Source organism: Ictalurus punctatus, chromosome 17, assembly GCF_001660625.3.
Source record: "Ictalurus punctatus breed USDA103 chromosome 17, Coco_2.0, whole genome shotgun sequence".
NCBI lineage: Eukaryota > Metazoa > Chordata > Actinopteri > Siluriformes > Ictaluridae > Ictalurus > Ictalurus punctatus.
The window spans coordinates 6,964,162-6,985,344 of NC_030432.2; the positions used below are offsets into that span (position 1 = coordinate 6,964,162).

At 37.3% G+C, this 21,183-nt stretch overlaps 1 protein-coding gene across 3 annotated transcripts in view; it reads left to right on the plus strand.

The window, feature by feature from the left end:
• Positions 1-1,212: 1,212 nt before the first annotated feature.
• The window catches only part of esamb (endothelial cell adhesion molecule b), a 42,021-nt gene continuing 22,050 nt past the window's right edge, over positions 1,213-21,183 (plus strand). Inside the window, exons 1-2 of one of the 3 annotated variants that reach the window (XM_017490832.2) lie at positions 1,213-1,295; positions 1,414-1,531. In XM_017490832.2, the coding sequence (XP_017346321.2) occupies positions 1,465-1,531 (67 nt within the window). In that variant the 5' untranslated portion in view covers positions 1,213-1,295; positions 1,414-1,464. Of the gene's footprint in view, positions 1,532-21,183 lie in introns of all 3 variants that reach the window. The other 2 variants (XM_017490833.2, XM_053687250.1) reach the window with 2 other exon arrangements.

The following is a 21,183-nucleotide window of genomic DNA, read 5'->3' on the forward strand; positions in this document are numbered from 1 at the left end:
AGAGAGAGAGAGAGAGAGAGAGAGAGAGAGAGAGAGAGAGAGAATACTGTGAGAGGAACACTGTTATAAAGTTATTTTGATGTTGGACGTTCGATACTCGCGGATTTGAGGAAATTAAGGGACCGTCTCTAAAGTTACATACGACATTGTTAAACACGTTTCTAACTTCAATAGCATTTGAATGGAATGACTTACAGTCACAAAACCAACTGTAAAGTGTTCATCTAGGTGTCAGGTATGACGCACATCTTTTAGATTTTTGATAATTATTGAAATAAGCTATTAAATCACATGTAAATTAGACATGAATTTCACTACAGAATGGGCTCATACACAAAATATACCATCATTTAAAGCTCAATAGCATTTAAAGGGAATGATGTACAGTCATGAAGCCAACTGTAAAGTGTTCATCTAGGTGTCAGTTATAACGCACACCTTTTAGATTTTTGATATTTAACCCTACAATGCATGAACCAAAAAAACCTTCACGAATGCATAAAGGGGGTCAGAATCACCCGTACTGGATTGAATGGTTCTCTCCAAAAAATAGTTGTCCTCTTAATGAAATATATATATATATATATATATATATATATATATATATATATATATATATATATATATATATATATATATATATATATATATATACACACACAATATCTCACAAAAGTGAGTACACCCCTCACATTTTTGTAAATATTTGATTATATCTTTTCATGTGACAACACTGAAGACTCATTTTAATAAATAAAAATGTAATTAAATATTACATTTAATTTACATATGATTTATTAGCTTATTTTGTTAAATATCACAAATCTAAAAGGTGTGCATCATACCTGACACCTAGATGAACACTTTACAGTTGATTGTGTGACTGTACATCAATCCCTTCAAATGCTATTGAGCTTTAAATTATGGTATATTTTGTGTATGGGCCCATTCTGTAGTGAAATTCATGTCTAATTTAAATGTGATTTAATAGCTTATTTTAATAAATATAAAAAAATCTAAGAAGTTTGCATCATAGCTGACACCTAGATGAGCACTTTACAGTTGGTTATATGACTGTAAGTCATTCCCTTCAAATGCTATTGAAGTTAGAAACGTGTTTAACAATGTCGTATGTAACTTTAGAGACGGTCCCTTAATTTCCGCACTTCCGCGAATATCGAACGTCACACCAACTTTATTCCAGTATTTGACGGAGGGTGCACATCACCTGTAGAGAGAGAGACAGAGACAGAGGGAGAGGAAGGGTATAAACGCAATAACGCGTCACTCTGAAGGTAAAAACCGCCCTTTCTCCGGATAAATCGGATTTTTGAGCGATTTTTTTTGTAGCTTTCGCAAAACCAGCACAAAAGAAGAAAAAGAAAAAAACCCAAGTGTGTTTGTCATTATAAGGTGTTTGTCTCTGCATGCCTTTCCGCACAAGTTCTCGGTGTGTGTGGGCAAATGGACAAGGTGTTCTCCCGGAGACTCGGACTGCTCTTGTCTCTCTCCTCGCTGCTGCTTTTCCCAGGTAAGATGCACATCTCTCACTCACACATTTCCCTCTTACATTGGGGTTTTTTTTAGTCCACAGAACCTAACGTTTCCTCTCCTGCATATGTGGAAGTTGAATTTAATTGAGCCGTTAGCATTAAAACCATATAAAGACTACAATTAGAGAAATATACAGTAACAAGATAAATCCATCGTGACTTCATTCAGACTAACTAACCTGCTAATCCCAAACAAATAGCAGTTACACGTAACAAATGTTATTATATGTGAAAAGTAAAGTGTGTAAATGTGTGAAACATGGGAAATGTCCAAAAATCTTAATAGTTACAACATTACATTTATACTGGAACACTTTCTGTGCAGCAAGTATAGATATGGGTCAGTCAATTGAGATATTTTCTAAAACTTATAAATACTGTCATTTAATGTCATTTGTCTTGCTTTATATATCCCATTCTAATACAACCCTGCTGGGAAAAACAAACAAAAAACAAATAGACATCATCACAGGAGTTCTGACGATTTCCACTACAAATACCGTTACAAACCATCAGCTTACCATTAAAACCATTACCGGTCCTTAATGGCATCCACTAGACATAACATGCCACCAACAGAAGGCAACAAATTACCAGTAGAGACCCAAAGGGACCATTAGGCTACAGTTTCCATTAAAACCAATACATTTCCCATTATAACCATTAAAACCATTACACATTCTATGAGGGTTTCTATTGTTTGTTTGATTTCTAGCAGAGTTATATTGGAATGAGATGTGCAAAGCAAACAAATGACATTTTACTAAAGTATAAAACATCCCAACTCATTGATAAAGTGCTATATTTGCAGCACAGAAGCGTTCAGGTTTTATTGTGATGTTGTAACTGTGAGGTGCTAATAATTTTAAAATTAATTTGTTAAGAGGCGTGGTTAAGTTGGTGTTACCTGATTTTGCGTTAAAACACACTGCACCTTTTCTGGAACGATCTTTTTCTTATGTCATCATCTGTAGCAGGAAAGCACATTTTATTCATACTAGTATTATTTGACATTACCTTACCACCCCTGCAGAAAAAAACAAAACAAAACAATAGGCGATTGATTTCCACTACGAATATCATTACGAACCATCACCTAACCATTAAAATCATTACTATAATTGGTCCTTAATGGTATCCACTAGACATAACATGCCACCAATAGAAGGCATCATATTACTAGTAAAGATCCACAGAGACCATTACAGTTTCCATTAAAACCAATACAATTCCCATTATACCCATTAAAACCATTACAAATTTGATGAAGGTTTCTATTGTTTTGTTTGTTTGTTTCTTCAGCAGGGATGTTCTATCATTACACCAGTATGTCCACACACCCTGACCTCACGCCATGCCAAATTTCTCTTGTGTTGTGTGATCTCTATTTTCTTGTCTTGAACATTAGTATTTTTCATTAACATAAATAGAGACTGTTTGCTAAATGAGAACATTTCGTTATCAAAACAGTACAGACTGTCTTTTATTTTAGTATTTTATTTTTTTAATCAAAACATGAGAGACCATTTTCTAAACCAAATTACAATCAAATTGCCCTGATTAATTTCTTGTACTGATGAAGTGAACAAAACGAGCCCATGGATTGCTTTGGCATTCACTTGCAAGGTGATATTAGAAATTCACAGTCCATCCCTCATGACAAAGCTAACCTGTGAGGGCTTACTTTGGGTTTCGAATTCTGAAATTGAGGGTATTTTTATTTATTTATTTATTTATTTAGGAATTCACCCTTCTATTAAATGAACTGTGCCTCTAGAATATATGTCTAAAGGTAACAAAAGGTTAGGATGTTTTCTCTCTCTCTCTCTCTCTCTTGCTCTCTCTTTCTCCCTAGCAATTCTCCTATGTGTGTCTAAATCAAACATTATCCTCTTGGACACATCCCTGACTGGCTAGTTGAATCTACAGTGCTGTGTGAAGCACTTTGGTCAGTTGTGGGTGGGTTTATCCCAATAACGATGTTAGTCAATAAGGAATAACTTAAAGAAGGACGTATGTTAAAGCTGCAGTACTGAACTTCTTTTAGTTAAAAATGAACAAAAATCAATTACTGAGCAAGCACATAAAAAAAATAAATCAGTGTTCAAAACTGACCTTACCGCTTTACCTTACGCCGATTCAACGGTAAGCTTATAATAACGATTTAGAATTTGAGCCATCGGGTTGGCTTTCGCGGGAAATGTCGGTTTGACATTATATGTCTTGCGCGGTTACGTCACGTCCATAAACAGAAAGAAGAGCCGGCTACTATATCGCATGTGTGGGGGCTGAGGATGGTGGAGTTTTTGTAGCATGTTTTGACAGCTGCTTAGAATTTAAACTTGGCATCAAGATGTCTGCTTTTAATCTGGATCGTTCTAAACGGAACCACCATTGACATCTGGCGAATCAGCTGTTCAACCAAGATACCTCGAACTGCGGAGAGCCTGCAGTCAAAAACAGAAAGCGATGGAGCTCATGCAAAAACCAGAATAAATATCGGCATGACTTTTGAGAGGTGGCAACAACTCCAAGATCTGAAGAGATGAAAGACTGATGCAGAGATCAAGTCAGCTAAGACATTTGAGTGACTCGATAGGTAGCTAGCTAACATTAGCACACTTTTTCGCTTGATTCAACTAGGTATCGAGTTTCCTATGGGTTTTTTGTTGTTGTTGTTTTGTTTGTTTTGCTATGGTCAGTGTGGTAAATAGTACTTATTTTCTGTTAGCTATGAGAGAGAACTCAACTCTCCTCTAAGAAAACCGTATCCGCCACCACGTCCGTTGTCAAGTACTGGAGCTAATATACAGCACATACGAACACCTCAAACCATCAGATTCATCCGCACAGAGGAGCAGTGCCGAAGCACAACCCACGTTAAAAAAATAAACAAAAAAATACTCTGCAAGTAACTTTTATGAATTTTATGTTTCAAACAGAGATGGCGATAGAGAGGCAAAAGTTCAGTACTGCAGCTTTAAGTACAAGCTTGTTTTAGGAGTGTTTCCTGAAAGCTTTCTTTATCAGAGATTTAACAAACCAGTTGCAAGCAGTTCTTTGTTGACTCCGCCCAGTCCGAGTATGGTTTCTCCTTTAGGAACTTTTTCATCATGCAAACATCATTCAAGAATTATAGAGAGCGGTCAATGTTGGAGGTGTATGAATACATGGGAGCAGGCCAATCAGTTCTTTAACAGCATTTACTGTGGAATTTCATAAGGCAATCTTGAATATAGACATAAGGTGTGTCCCAATTTGTTTACTTATGCACTATTCTAAGCCATTTTGTAGTATAAATAGTGTGAGTAGTGTTTTCACACCGAAATCCCAAATAGAAAAAGTACACCTTAAATTACCTGGATGACGCACTTAATGAAACCGAAAAAATGAAGTGTGGAATGTTGGACACTTCATGCGCTCAACTGTCGCAACTTTAATTACGTAGCGGAGGGGGAGGGGCTATCAGACTCCCATGTCGATTGAAAAAATGACCTTATAAAACTCATGCACTACACGTTTGAGTACATAGTGTATAAGTGCATAATGTATAGTGCGTCATTTGGGACACATCTCCGGTGGGACTAAGCCAGAAGCCACTATTTTGGTTCAAATTATTTAGTTAGGAATTGGACAAATGTAAGCACTTTGACCTGGAGATTTTACTTTATTTCCTGATATGGAGTTGTCCCATACCTCCATTTTGTTAATCATCTTTACTAGGGTGTGGAGAAAAATCAGTAACCTGGGCATCTGGAACAAGCAGATTTTGTCTAATGCCCAAATGACGTTTAACTATGAATTAACAAGTAGGCTTAACAACTATACTGCAAAAATGTACATCTTGGCAGGTGAAAATGTTGTGAATATAGTCAAATTTATCAAGCATTTCCTAGTCTAAGTTTATAATAAGCCAAATATAAGATTATTCAGTCTGTTTTACACATTTGTACTCATTTAATAGTCTTGATCTGTTGGAAGATTTCTGTTTATTTCTGTTTAATTTTAATCTAACAGGATAAGAAAAAATTACACTTTAAGCTGAACAGTCTTGTACAAAAAACTCATAATATGAAATGTTATATCAGTTTGCGCATATTCTGATATTTTCACTTATATAATCTTATATGAAGATGTATATTTTTTGCGGTGCAGAAAGAATCCTACTCATTATTAATGCTATGTAGCTATGTTTAAACACTTCACAGTGGTGCAGCACAGCTGGATGCTGTAACTAGTCGTTCCAAAGCTTGCAGCATTACACTGATGGCAGTGCGATTTTACCAGGCAGAGTAATTAAGATGCACAGATGACAGGTGATCTTTTTAGATCAGTAGAATGCAGGTATGCAGAAACACTGACAAAACTGAACAACAGCGAATGGCTGTCCTATAGCTTTCCTGCTTAATGATGCTAGATGTTTTGAACTTTTACGTTTGATTTGAGGACAGAACACCACATGACTCGCTGAATTTTTGTCAAGGCCACTCACATGAATTTATATATTAAAAACATTGTTAAAAGTTAACAATAATATACTTGTTTCTTTCCTGTAGTCTGTATGAATGCACTTATCTAACTTTACTAGATGCCCATATATTCTTACATTACATTAGCTACCACTTTTTAGCCAAGTCAGTTAGGTTTGAAGGCAACAAAGACACGGGACTGGGCAGCACATTGGCACTTTTAAACATACAACAGACTAGCAGCTAATAAATTCATAATTTGTCCATTAGTGCTGTAATCATACACTCCACTCACCATTCCATTTGTGTCATGAAACGGCTTCATGATTCGATTCAGTTTGCTTCTCAGAATATTTTGAACATAATTTTAATGAAGAAAAATGATGACTGAAAAGAGTCCTATTTTATTTCTGAATCACACACAATGCAAAACAATGTGCATTTCTGTCTGCATAAAACAAACAAAATTTTCCCAAAAATTCGATGGAATAAACAAAGTTTCTAACCCAGGGAAAATGATAGATTGAAATACATATTTTTAACCAGGACTAGAGCTCCAAAGGCGGCTAAAATGACCATGTTCTGCGGCTTCTTTTTCTGGCACTGTAGTTTGCAGAGGCATGTTGCTGGTGTCATTTAAAAGCTACTGAATAGCTATTTTTAACGGTTATAATGTGGTTGTGTAACCATATAATGCATGTTAGTCACTGCAATCCGGAGTGTTCCGGGTATCCGGAGCTAATGACGCAGACTCGCCACAAAAGAATGTGACCAGCGTGTTCGCAATATATTTTAGCTCTACAGGTTGCGCAGATTAGGACCTCTCATGTTCAAACAGCATAAGATGCATAATGAAGCGCATGCTGAGTTCCACAATGTGAATCACACATTTCCACGATGCACATAGTCACATTTTTGCATCACAATGCATCACTACATCCCTGTCGTCCATCTATTCCTGCTAGTTCTCTGCTTTAGTGTTTAGCTGTGGAAATGTTTGCATTTTAATCTCTCATGCACTTTTGATTTAGCTATCTTTCTATTATTTACTAAAGCAGTATGTCCGCAGGTGGAATGAAGAATTTAGCTTATCCCAGACGAACTGTTTAGGCTCTTTACACATTGGCAGTGATGTATGCAAATCATTACACATTAAACAAGCCTCTAATCTTAAAGGTAGGGTTAACGACTTCCTGCATACATCTGTTTGTTGACTCATTTCCTATTCATGGATTTTTATATTAGCGTGGTGTTATCGCTCAGCACAGGCTTTAGTTGAAGTCACCGTACCTAAATAAGACACAACATTGTTCATTGTTTACTGTGTGGGGAGCAATCCAAATGTCCATTTAGTATTAATGCAGCTGTATTGTGGAATTTGCATAACATTTCTATTTAGTACTTATAGTCTAATACATTTGAGCTCTTTAAGAAATGGGATTTAATATTCTGCTGGCCCACAATGTACTTCATTTTCTGAAGTCACTATGGTGCCGTAAATGTCATTCGCATGCACACAGGTATGTTCCTAATGTAGAGTATTAACTGCTGTCAGTTATCTAACATGAGATTCAGTTGAGTTCATTAACAAATCCACTCTTTTTGTACTATTACAAGTCCCTAGCGTTGATTGATCCATCAGCTCACTTGTGCTCATTATAAAAGACAGTTCTCAGTACATGAGGCAATTATACTGGCACCGTGCACAGCACAGAAACGTACACAGCAGAAAAAAAACAACATGTTTCACTTAATCAAGTCTGTCGTGTTTCAGTTGTACTGGGATCGAGTGTACATATTCCAGTTGAATTACACTGATCTGGACAAAAGGAGCTTTTAATGGAGTAAAATGCTTTTTATAGCAAACAAAACTTACGTAAAAGCTGGGAATATTTCCACTTTAGTGAAATGAAATAATTAATAACATTTTTATTATCATTTTATATATTTTTTTTCACTAGCGAATGGCAGAAAAAAATCTCACGCAACAGGGATTTGCCAACAATTACAAATTATTTATATTTATTTTAACCTCGTTAGGTCATGTTTAAAGGTAAGGGGTTTTTTTTCTGTAGTAACAGCTCATACACAGGGACTTGAACAGAGGATGGTAATAATAAACAGAGTTTAAATGTGTTGTTTAACAAAGAAAAAAAAAACGGATAGCCATTGACGTGGTGGTTGTTTTTTTTTTGTTAGGAAAATGTAAGGAGTTTGTAGCAGTCACAGTATTTTATAAAGTTTCCCAAAGTCTTCGGGACAAAGAGATGCACTTTCCGTTTTTACAGTAAAAGGTGCGGTATTTGAGAGTGACAGAGAGAGAGAGAGAAGGAGATGTAGGTGGGGGAAGAACATAAGTGATAACTAACTTGTCTCTTAGACTTTACATTTTAATTCTAACCATTAAAATGTGTGGATTTATGTTCATTATTCGGTCCCTCGAGGATTTTGCGATCGCACAAATTAACGCAAAGGCAAGCAAACTCCGCAATATTCGGAGGAGCTTGCAATTTTTCAAAATCACCACAGATTTTCTGCAGAATTAGGCCAAGACACGTCATGTGACGTCATCACAACGCGCATTCAGCCAAAGCCGTCTTCGATTCCTGTGCGTTGAACATGAGCACAGCTAAAAGGTCTCATTTATCAAGAAACATCACTGCGAAACAATTTTGTGCCAACTGCAATTTCGGCAATTTGATAGTTTTCCGCCAAATAAAATCACAAAAAACGCCATGAGTTTGAAGAAAAAATAAAGCCGCAGCAAAACCATGCATTTTTGGCTATAAAAATCACAAAAAAAATGTAATTAATCAAACATTGTAATCATTGGCAAATTGCTGTGATATATGTGGAAGAACACACTCCAAGCCAAAAATATCCGCTCCCCTTTGCTTCACATGACCCCGGAGTGAATTATTTCCGTATACGAGTTATGTGTTGCTCCTTACTTAGTGCTTAACCTGAGAGGCACCATTGTAATTGAGCTCTACATGTTAGATTCACTAAAGCACCTAGCCATTCACATATAATTCTAACATTATCAATAGTTGCAACAAGTTATACGCGCCATCTTTCTTATGGTTGCAGTGGAACCTGGAAGTCATGACAGTACTCCTTTATTTAGCCTGCTGTAATCACCGGGCGGAAGTCATGAATTTTTTGCACACATTTTCACATGTGTAGACACACACACACACACACACACACACACACACACACGCACACAGGTGCTGCAGTGCCTTTAACCCTGAATCCCTTCATCTATTTCACAGCCTACTGGAAGTAATGATGCAGTCAGGGCAAACGTCCCAGGAGTAATGATGCAGTCAGGCCGTACATCTCGTCTCTGTGTGCACACCAGCTAGAGACAATCATGTCTCCTGATCTTTTGATCGTTGTGGAAATTGCACGAGCCGTGGGCGAGGGCTGTGCTGATTTACAGCAGGTGGAAGTGGGGAAAGTGACCACAATAATGAGGCCCTCACCCTGCAAAATGAGGCCACAGCTCCTCCTGGCTTGCTCCATGTGAGGCTGCAGCTCATATCTTCCTAACAGCATGGAGAGTGTTTCTAAGATCAGATGGTGTGAAGAATTTATGAATTTAAATCAAACGTTGTACGCAGGGAGGGACCAATCATAAAGTTATTACTGAGCCAACCCGGGCAAGTCTAAGCTCCTGTGTGCTGCAAAATACCATGTTTTGGTGCTTGGAAACCTAAAAAAATGTAAACCTGGTAGCTAATGTAATTTAATAATGCATAACTATCTAGTTTTGTGCATTAATACAGACTAAGGAAGGAGTAACAATGTTTCTAATGTAGCACATCCTATTTGAGGCCCTCAACAAAAAATCATCAAGTTATGATCAATGTTTCAGCTATGAGATCTGTTGTTCTGTCCTCGCATCGTGTGTAAAAGATGTCCATCGAGCCTAGCGTCTCCATTTTCTGTTGACATGTCAGACCGCGTTTAACAGCCCAGACAGGATTTTGCAGAGTTTTTTTTGGTGATTGTTGCGCCAAAATTGCTCAATTTTGCTGCGGCTATTTTGAGTTTATTTGTGCTTTCTTTTCTTTACTTGGAAAACTACTTGAATTGGCGTGATTGTTTTGCACAGTCTTTCACAATGATGTTTGTTGGTAAATGAGACCTTTTAGCTGTATTCTTGTGCGACACATGTGAATCAAAGAGGGCTTTGGCTGAATGCGCGTTGTGACGATTTTGAAAAATTACGAACCCCCCCCGAATATCGCGGCGTTTGCTCGATTTAGCGTACATTTCTGCGATCACAAAATTGTGAAATCCTTTAGAGACTGTTTTAAGAGTTTAAGTGCTGGCAGAAAAGTTATATAGCAGCTTAACGCCACACTTTATTCCATCAGTGTTTCCACACACCTTTGTGTTTCTGATTCTGAAAAGATTGTCCGTCATCCATGTACCCTAGTAGAAATCGTTCTACCTTCAGCTGATGTGTGTAGTGGAGCACGTGCTGGGATTTGTAATGAGTAGCAGACTCTATAGCTACGGCATCATACCAGCACGAACAATCAACACCACCATATGCACAAGAAATTAAAATCTGCTTGTCCTGGCTGCCCAGGCTACTGATTTGTCCATCCCTGTTATGGTTGAACGTGTATTCCTACTGTACATTGCTTGTTAGCAGCTTTTATTCTTCCTTAAGTATTTTTTTTATACTCAAAATGAGTTGAGTTCTGAAAATGACATTTCTTAAGGTAGAGCTGTGCTTCCTCTTAGTAAATAAGATTGTATCATTTTTTTTTTAAGGATGCACCATATTGTAAACAGTACTGTATCAACTGTAGAATAACATTAACAGTATAGATCTCAGGTCTGTCCTTGGGGACAACCAGCAGTTTTATTCTGTTCCACCTCCCTGGCCAGGTAATCCAGGCTGAACAGCGATGATTGCCGGGTTCAGCTGTATTAGGAGGTGAAGTAGATTAGAAGTGGGCTGAGGATTATGGAGGGGAACGTTTTTGCTTTAATGAGCCAAATCCAAACCATATCAATAAAGGAATTGCTTAGCAAAAAGGAATTGGCAGTTAAGGATTGGCATAAAATATTTCTACAGATTTTTGTCCCAAGGCAATTTGTCAAATGCTGAATTAATTATGGACGCTTGGTATTTCCAATGTTGTCCTGTAATAGCTTAATAACTATATAACTAGATTTACTGTACATAGATCGGTAGTCAGGATAATGTATATCGTATCATTTTACCCTTTTTTATATGGCTCAGTTGTTTGTCCAGTTGATTAATCAGCACTTTAATACTATATGGTATATTATAGAAATGGTATAATAATAACCTACTGTATATTTAATTTATTTTTATTCTCTACTCGCTCACTACCTACATGAGTTCAGTCCTGTGCCATGCAGGATTGATTTAGTGGCCATGTGGGAGGCATGACCCAGGATTTAGTTAGGTGAGGTATGGCTGAGTCGGGCTAATAAGGTCTAAAAGACTCGATTCAGCTGGCCAGCTAGGGACACTCACCAGATTAACATGCATATTTGACGTCGAGCTTCGATCTGTTTTACCCTCCACCACACCTGCAGCATTGCCTGGTCTAAATGAGAGATACTCTTCTGCCCTGTGTCTCCAGCAGTTTTATTAAATCTTTCATCCCCCCCTCCATCCACCTGCACCTGACAGTCATCTGTGCAGCTGCTCATCATCTGGCTTTATCACATTTGTCCTATAGAGCAGTTGCATCATGAGAAATGGTCACGTCGTAAATTTGAGCTCAGATCCTTGTCTTCAAAATGAAATGTTCTTACCCCGTCTCTTTAGTCGTGGCAATTAATCTGATGCTTTGTGAGACTGGGGCAGTGTGAAGGATAACATCACAGCACGCATCACATACAAGAAGAAAATATCAGCCATGGCCTCTGTGTCACAGCTCGGTCCGATCAGAACTCAAATTCCCAAGATGCAACACTCACTTCTCATGTACGCATGCGCTCACCATCCCCGGAGTTCTGATCAGACACACCTGGCACCAATCACACACACTCACCGCTAGTATTTAGGGAAGTCATTCACCCAGTTTATACGCGAAGTATACACTCAGTAGCTCGTTTCTCTGCGTTACCAAGCCGTTCTAGTTTGTTTGTTTCTCGTGATCCTCGACCCTTGTTTTCGGTTTCGACTACGCTCTGCCTGACCCCGTTTGTATTGTTCGCCCGATTGCTTGACCCTTGCCTGTCCTACGACTACGTTTCTTGAACTTGCCGATTCTATGCTCTACACCCGCCGCCCGCTCCTGCTTCCGTGCCGTTTCGAGGTTCGTGACACTCTGAGTCAGTGTGTGAGTTACCAGATCACTTTGGATGTGTGTTATGTGGTTATCATGTGCCTTCATGCTATGCAAGTTACTCAGAAAACCACTGTAGGGTTCCTTAGCAAAGCCTTTAGCCCTCAATTGCCAGGTACAGTGTAGACTCACTTTATAGTCACTTTATTAGGAACACCATACTAACAATTGAATTTGCTGCGGCTTTTTTCTTCTTCTTCAAAATTTGCGACGCAACTTGCAGAGAGTTTTGTGCTTCTTTTGTGGAAAACTACTTGAATTGACGAAATTGCAATTGCCCAACGTTGTTTTGCATGGCCTTTCACAGTGATGTTTGTTGGGAAATCAGACCTTTTAACTGTACTCATGTTTGATGCACGTGAATCAAAGAGGGAATCACGTTGTGATGATGTCACATAACACGTCTTGGCCCAAATCTGCAGAAAATCTGCTGTAATTTTGAAAAATAGCGTGCTTCTCCAAATATTGTGGAGTTTTTGCTTGATTTTGCATTCATTTCTGTAGGATGCATGTGGGCAGTGGTAACACAGTGGTTAAGGTCTTGGTCTACTGTTCAGAAGGTCATGAGTTCAAACCCCAGCACCACCAAGCTGCCACTGTTGGGCCCTTGAGCAAGGCCCTTAATCCTCAATTGCTCAGATGTATGAATGAGATAAATGTAAGTCGCTCTGCCAAATACTGTAAACGTAAATATGGTCAGCAGCAACTGTGACACCCTGTGATGGGCTGTGGAATTCAAACGATGCAGAAATGGTAGTAAAGAACACAGTTATTCCACCAGCCTGAACTGTTGACACAAATCAGGTTGGGTCCATGGATTCATACACTCGAGACCAAATTATGACCATCCCATCTGAATATATCAGAGCAGAAATGGAGATTCATTAGAGCAGATCACATTTTTTTACAATCTTCAACTTCAGTTCAGTTTCTATGAGTCTATGCCCATTGTAGCCTCATATTCCTGTTCTCTGTTTTCCTGCACTGGGTGAGTTTTGTTTTTTTACACCATTCAGCTCTATAGACTCTTGCATGAAAATCCCATATCAGCAGTTTCCGAAATACTCAAACCAGCCCATCTAGCACCAACAGCCACACTACGGATAAGTCACTGAGATCACATTTTTCCCCATTCTGATTTGATATGACATTAATTGAAGCTCTCGACTTGCATTTTATGCATTGTGCTGCTGTCACACGATTGGTTGATAGGATAATTGCTTGAATGAGCATGGGTGCAGGTGTTCCTAATAAAGTGGCTTTAAATAAATGCCACATAAATGTGCCACATGAAAAATCTGCAGCCTAATTCACATGTAAATTGTGCACAGAAAATGACATTATTATTAAAAAAAGGTGCTTTATTCACAAATAGAAAAGTAGCAAGAATTTTTAATTATATTATATAATAAGAAGCAAGGTAGAGTTATATCATTTTTAGTGCAAAACCAGATTTTTTTCATATCGATTAATAATTCTGTCATATTCAATTAATAATCTGATTTTTCCCACTTCATTAGATTGAAGCCTACTGAGCTGCATGTGTGAAATATGCTTGAATCCGAATATGCTGACCTGTGGACTGCTAAGCTGGTCTACAGTTTAATTCAGAAATCTTACTGCATACACTAGATTCAGTAGTGTAAAATGTGTTGTAGATGTGTTAATTGTCCTCTGTTCTTATGCACTTTGCTTGTATGTTGTTCCAAAACAGTGATTTGTGTGTATAGCTGGTAAACGGCTTTAAGTGGATGTTAAAGAAGCTTAAAGATCCATCATGAGTGTTTTTAATAAACTGTCCAAAATGTATCATATTGTGGAGGTCTTGTCCTTCAGCACGCTCTGCAAAAGACTCTCAATTTCTGCTCATACCAACACATTATTTATCTGTTTAGTAAGGAATGGAGTGTGCTGTAATAGGAAAATCAACAAAAAAAAGTCAACAACAAGGTGGTGTGATGTGACCCAATGTGAAGCTGAGTTACTGTTAAAACCTTGAAGTTCCATAACAGCATGCCCCAAAGTGTTATATTCATCTTATACCATGTCAGTTTGCCAATAAGTTAATTTTTTTTATCTATAAATGAATGACACGTTGTACATTTTTATATGTAATGATTGACTCCGGTCACGATTCAGTTTGTTTCACAATACTGGCTTCACGATTCGATACTATATAAAATAGTATATTTAGTATATTTAGATAGTATATTTTGACTAAAATTTGAATGAAGAAAAATTATAACTGAAAAGATCATTTTATTTCTGAATAAAAAAACAACGCATTTGTGTCTGTATAGAACAAAATAAAAATAATTGCTATGAACAGAGATTTAATATTATAAACAAAATGTACTACACCACATCTTAAAAAAAACAAAACTAAATGTATAAATTCTACCACAAAATTTTATTGAATAAATAAGATCTTTGATCTGTGGGAAATGCTGGATTGAAACATAAAACATAGCAGCATTTTAACTGGAATTAGAGCTCCAAAGTCGGCTAAAACGCCTGCTTCTGCAAGCGCTTTCTTGGGCACCATACGCTGTTGAGGCGCAGGGTTTGTGTCATTTAAAAGCTACTGAAGAGCTCTTTTTAACTCTTATAACATGGTTGTGTAATCATATAACCTATAATGCGTGTCCCTCGATGCGGTCCAGAGTTATCTTGACCAGCGCATGCTCATTATATTTAAATTCTATGGGTTGCACAGATTGGGACTTCAATTGCTTTAGATGTATAATTAATAGAATACTGATTCCCACATTGGCACGATGCACATCATCACGTTTTTGCGTGTCACGATACATTATTAATCTTTTATGTTGTGGCACATCTGAGAAACATGTTAGTTCCTGTTATCACTTATGTTATAGCAGTTATAAACAGTTGTTCCCTCACCAGTCTCCCTTTTCTCTCTTTTGAAGTTAAGATTGTATGATGTATCAGTCGTGTAAATGATCTGTTAATGATTTGTTACTATAGAATTGATACAGTATTGGACCAAGCACATTAAAATAAGCTTGGTCTTACATTGGATATAAATATTCTGCACACCCCGTGTTTTTTTTTTTTTGTGATATAAAAAAATGAAACCAAGGTAAATCCCATCAGAACTTTTCCTACCATCAATGTGAAATTACAACGTACAAAAATTTTATGAAAAACAATTAGAAACATTTTAGGGATAAATAGAAAAAAAGTCACGTTAAGTTGGTTGCATAAGTGTGCACACACTTTTATAATTGGGGATGCTACTGTGTTCAGAATGAACATTCACATTCAGTCCCATGTTTAAAAGTAATTATCATACAGCTGTGGTCAATTAAATTATGCTGATTAACCCCATATAAAGACCAGCTGTTTCTGCAGGATTTTCTTCACATCTTCTTGGTTTCATCCCAATGCTGAGGCCATGGTCTGCAAAGGGCTTACAAAGCATGCATGGTATCTCAGTTGTTGAAAGGTATCAATCAGGACAGGGGTATAAAAGAATTTCCAAAACATTAGATGTACTATGGAACACTGTAAAGGCCATCATCAACAAATAGAGAAAATGGAGCACCACAGTGACTTCACCAAATACAGGACTTCCCTCTGAAATTTACAAATGGACAAGACAAAAACATACCAGATAGGCTGCCGAGAGACCTACAGCAACATTAAAGGAGCTGCAGGAATATCTGACAAGTACTGATTGCTCTCTGCATGTGACAACAATCTCTCATATTCTTCACAATTATTGGCTATAGGGTAGGGTGGCTAGACTGAATCCCTTTCTCACAAAAAAAAAAATTAATAATCCAAGCCCAATTAAATCACCCCAAACCATGTGGCAAAATGTGTTATGGGCTAGTGAGACCAACTCCAAAAGGTATAATAATTCCATAATTCCAAAAGGTATGTTTGGTTCAAAAAATAGCACATCACATAAAGAACACCATACCCACGGTGAAGCATGGTGGTGGCAGCATCATGCTTTAGGGCTGCTTTTCTTCAGACAGAACTGGGGCTTTTATCAAGGTGGAGGGAATCATGAATAGCTACAAATACCAGTCGATTTTAGTACAAAACCTTCAGGTGTCTGCGAGTAAGCTGAAGACAACAGGAATTTCGACAGTGACCCAAAGCATATATATCTAGATCAAGAAAGGAATGGCTTAGCCAAGATCAATGCTTCTGAATGACCTAGCCTGAGCTCCGGCATGAATCCAATTAAATATCTGTGGGGTCATCTGAAGCGGGCCGTGCACAGGAGATGCCATTACAGTGTGACGGTTCTAGAATGTTTTTGCAAGAAAGAGTGGGAAAATATTGTCAGGTCAAGATGTGCCACACTGATAGACGCTTACCCAAACAGACAGAGTGGTGTAATAAAATCGAAAGGTAGTTTACGGGTGTGCCCACTTATGCAACTAGGTTTTCCTGTTTTTCCCGATTTTTTTTTTTTTAAATATTGTTTTTCATTTAATTGTAATACATTGTAATTTCACATTGAGGATGGAAAACATGATTGATCTTGGTTTAATTTTTTTCATCAACAAACCTGCCGTTTTAACAGGGGTGTGTAGACTTTTTATGTCCATTGTATATAATTAATGCAAATTAAATTTGAGCTGCCGTTATTGTCAGAGCTGCTGTTGTAGAAAATTAATCAACACCTCCTGACTAATCAGATTGAAGGACCCAACAGCGCTATGGTACTGTATAAGACCAGATATATATATAAAAAAAAATCAGTATTTTAAAAAAGATTTAATTATTGTTTTCACCTGACAGGATACATCATCTTTTCAGATCTAGTTGTAGAAAAAGACTTGTTTAATCATTTGACTTGGATTTTTTAGTTCTAGAAAGGTGTGGGTGAATACACCTATTTGTCAGTGACATTTCTGCACTGTGACCTTCATGCACTATGACCATCTGGCACTATGACCTTCATGCCAGGACTTTGCATTAGCATTTCATTCCTTGCAATGAATAGGGAGTGTTCTTCAGCCTGCTTAGATAAACAGGCAAGGACGTTCAGGTGTAGGAGTGTGTTAGCAGAATGACCAGGCATGGATAACCACAAGAAGTTCATTCATTTAAAATCACAGGATTGTTTGCGCATACCTAAAACCCTGTGGTGGCTTTAAGAAGAGTTTATTGAGTATACATTGAGTAAATTATGATGCTTTTAATTTAGAATGGGCAATTCAGTTGTTTCCTTTGTGCAAATAATAATTTTGATGACTGTCGTGATCGCACTATACATTTTAACACATTGACTTGAAAAAAAGACCAGGAAGTCAATTGCTTAAAAAATTTCAAGTAATTTATTTAGGTTTAAGTTAATTAAAATTCATATAACATTGTAGAGGTCACTCGTGTCAAAGCCAGAAATATGAGTGGTGTTAACTTAAAATTATTAACAAGGACTAACAAAAGATATTAATTCAAAAGAGAATGTTACATTCACAAGTCTAACAATTTACCTTACTACGTTATTATCCTGAAATAATTAAAGAGGACAATTTGAAGTGGATTATTAATTCTGTAAAAGTATGTTATGTTCCAAAGTGAGAAATTTAAAGGTTACGTGTAGATACACAAGTGTTTACCGATATCATTGCTATGAGAAATGAACCTTTCTGTGAAGAAACTGTTAATGAGAAGTGCTACTTAATGCAGAAAACAACAAAATGGTAAGAATATTGGGCAGTTACATAGCTGCAACTTCTTCTGAGTTCCTCAGTTCTAGTTTTTCTTATCTGGCAGTTTTCTGTCGTGAACATGATCAACCTTGTGACTGATTCTTGATGACATTGTGTAGGCAAGCAGGTACTCTTTTAATACTCTCATAAAGCACCCAATGTTAAAAACTATTAAATGCTTTAGGTTTTTTTGAAACTGTTATTAAGTCTACCCCTTAGAAAAAATGTAGCATTATCTAGTTCCAGTTGTTTATTCAGAACTAACAGTACTCAAGCCTTAATATTAGATGTCAAGTATTTTATATATAGCAACTTGAGTCATTAACAGAAACCAACAAACCTACAAACTAGGTATTTCTTGTAGAAAATGCATAATTGGGCATAACAATAGGCCACAAGTTCAACAAGAAGCCCCCTGCTAACCTCTGCCTCTTCTGCCAGCTACTAACTGCACCTAGCAAACTCTTATCGTCTCATAACAGCCAACATTTCTGAGAGCAGCTGCAGGCTGTGCTATCTGGAGCAGATTGGGGAGGAAAAAAAGACTGTGACCTGGAAATTCCCCAAGCATTTAGTCCTCACACACCCCTGCCATCTCAGGCGCTGGTGTGAATATTTAGATGTCAGCAGCGGGAATGAGAGGACACACTTTTCATCTTGGAGCTGTGTCACTTCCATATACATGAGAGAGAGAGAGGGAGAGAGAGCTGCTGTGGATACCATTAAAGCATCCTATATATTTTGCTAGGAGTTATATTTTCCAATCTAGTACAAGGCTATTTGTTTAGAGCTGGATTGAGAACAGAAAGGAAAGTAACATCCAGGCACAAATACAGACTGGATACAGTAACAAAACCCTATGGATGCTATGACTGATGGGAAATAAACCCAGAATGCACTGCACAGATTGTCTGTGAGGCTCTCCATCATTGATTGGATTATGGTTCTACTTCTCAGACAGTCGATGGAATAAATCCAGCAACTCAATTTTCAGTGATATGTGTTACTGGATTTTATTTTTTTTTATGGTCCCAGTTGTTTCCCCCAGTTTTAGTCACTGCCATTTCCCACCCACTGGCTTATTGTTCCCCAGCTGCCAACAAGGGATGATGAACCAGCGCATGCAACCAGCCACTGCATATTTTCAAGTTGTGACATCACAAACTCAGAGAAGAGTGCTAATTATCTACATCTGCATATGATTGGCTAATTTCACTCTAATTGACAGGGGAAAGATTAATGCTGCCCTTCTCACCAAGAGCGCATGGGCAATTTTTTTCTTCTTTTGTACTCCTGAGCCTTGGATGGCTGGGGGTGGGGGTAAGGGGGGTTGTTCAAACTTGCAAGCTCTAGACCAGGATTGTCCAATCTTATCCAGAAAGGGCCGGTGTGGGTGCAGGCTTTCATTCCAACCAAGTAGAAGCTACACCTGATTCTATTGAAAGCCAAGCTCAACTGATTGAACAGGTGGAATCAGGTGTGGCTCCTGCTGGAGTGGAATGAAAACCTGCACCCACACCGGCCCTTTGTGGATAAGATTGGACACCCCAGAGTCTGGACAGGGTAAGGGTGAACATTTTTCTGTTTTAGAATGCACACATTGGATGCCATATTCAAGTTGAATGAAGAAGAAAAAGAATCATCACATAATTAGTGGAAAATAAGTCTCACATGGCCAATAATTAACAAATAAAACATGATTAAGATGGCCTAAAATAGCACGTTTTGAAGTTTCATTTCTCATAGCACCTCAGTACCATCCAAGATGGTTTCTTTGGATGGCTTTCCATCCAAGATTAGCACCAAAGAAAGAGTGGTTTACTGTTTGTAAGATTTATATGGAATTATCAGTGTAACCAGCAGATGAACTGATTAGATTGTAGAAAGGTCAAGGTCACAGCAAGATCAAATGTCTGAACAAGTTTTTTTTTTTTTCAATAGCTTCTTTTCTGTTTGAAATACATTTTAAGATACAAATTATATAACATACACATTAGTAACAAGAAGGATTAGACTTGTTGGCGGTGGAGGAATTCCCATTGACGCTGTTAGTATCAAGTTCTACTTATTACTTTGTTCATTAAAGACTGATGCATCACATTTATTATCAGTTTATTATTTTAGTTACATTTAATGTAGTGGAAAGTCAGAACAAGTCAAAACAAGTTAGTTCCTGTTATCACTTGTGTTATAACAGCGTATCAGCCATTTTTTTTCTCTCTTTCTTAAAGATAATGTTATGTTATTAGAGCTGTTTATTCATATTTAGACACATGAAGTCTCATCTATTGGTGCAGCTCCTTGAGCAAATTGTATCAGAGATTATTCACATTCATTATTAATACAAATCTTTAATTAATTTAATGTTTACAAATTAGTGACAGTACATATCAGTTCATGATGAACTCATGCAGGTGAAAACCTTAAACATGTTAGGAAAATATATCTTTGCAAATCATGGCTGCATGAACCTCCATTTTAAGGTGAGGTTTAATTAACCTTAGTGAAATATTAAATGTTAATTAATTTAAAACAATGTTTTACTTTGTACACAAGAACATGTGCTTATTGTTTCTATTTTAAAGTTATCGTAAAAAATGTATTTTCTTTTTCAAGAGAATATGAGTTCAGGCTCAAACTTTTTAAAGTTTAATTTGCAATGTATTTATACAATCTGTAAACAAAAGCCTGACTGATACTAATCCTCTTAGATGATCCTCTAAGTTAAGCACCTTAGATGTCTGTGCCGACGGTATATTTAAGCCTCGAGCTGATGCTTTGGCAGTCTCAGTCTATGCACTTGCTGCTACCATGCTAAAAAATGTCATTTATCATCTCAGTGAGTATTCATATAAATGTTATTACATTTTCAAGTGCTTGATAATAACCTACAAGACAAATATATTCATTTAAATGAACCTGCATGAACCTGAAAATCTCTCTGAAAATGTGGAATAGAAGTGTGAAATGTGTCATAAAATATTAATAAACTCATTAGAAACAATTTGATAAAAAGTCGTGTGCCTGAAACTCATACTTTGTTGCAGCTTAAGTGGGAGAAGCTCAAGGTTGCTGGGTATGAGGTGGCAGTATGAATAGAACTGCACAAAAAGAA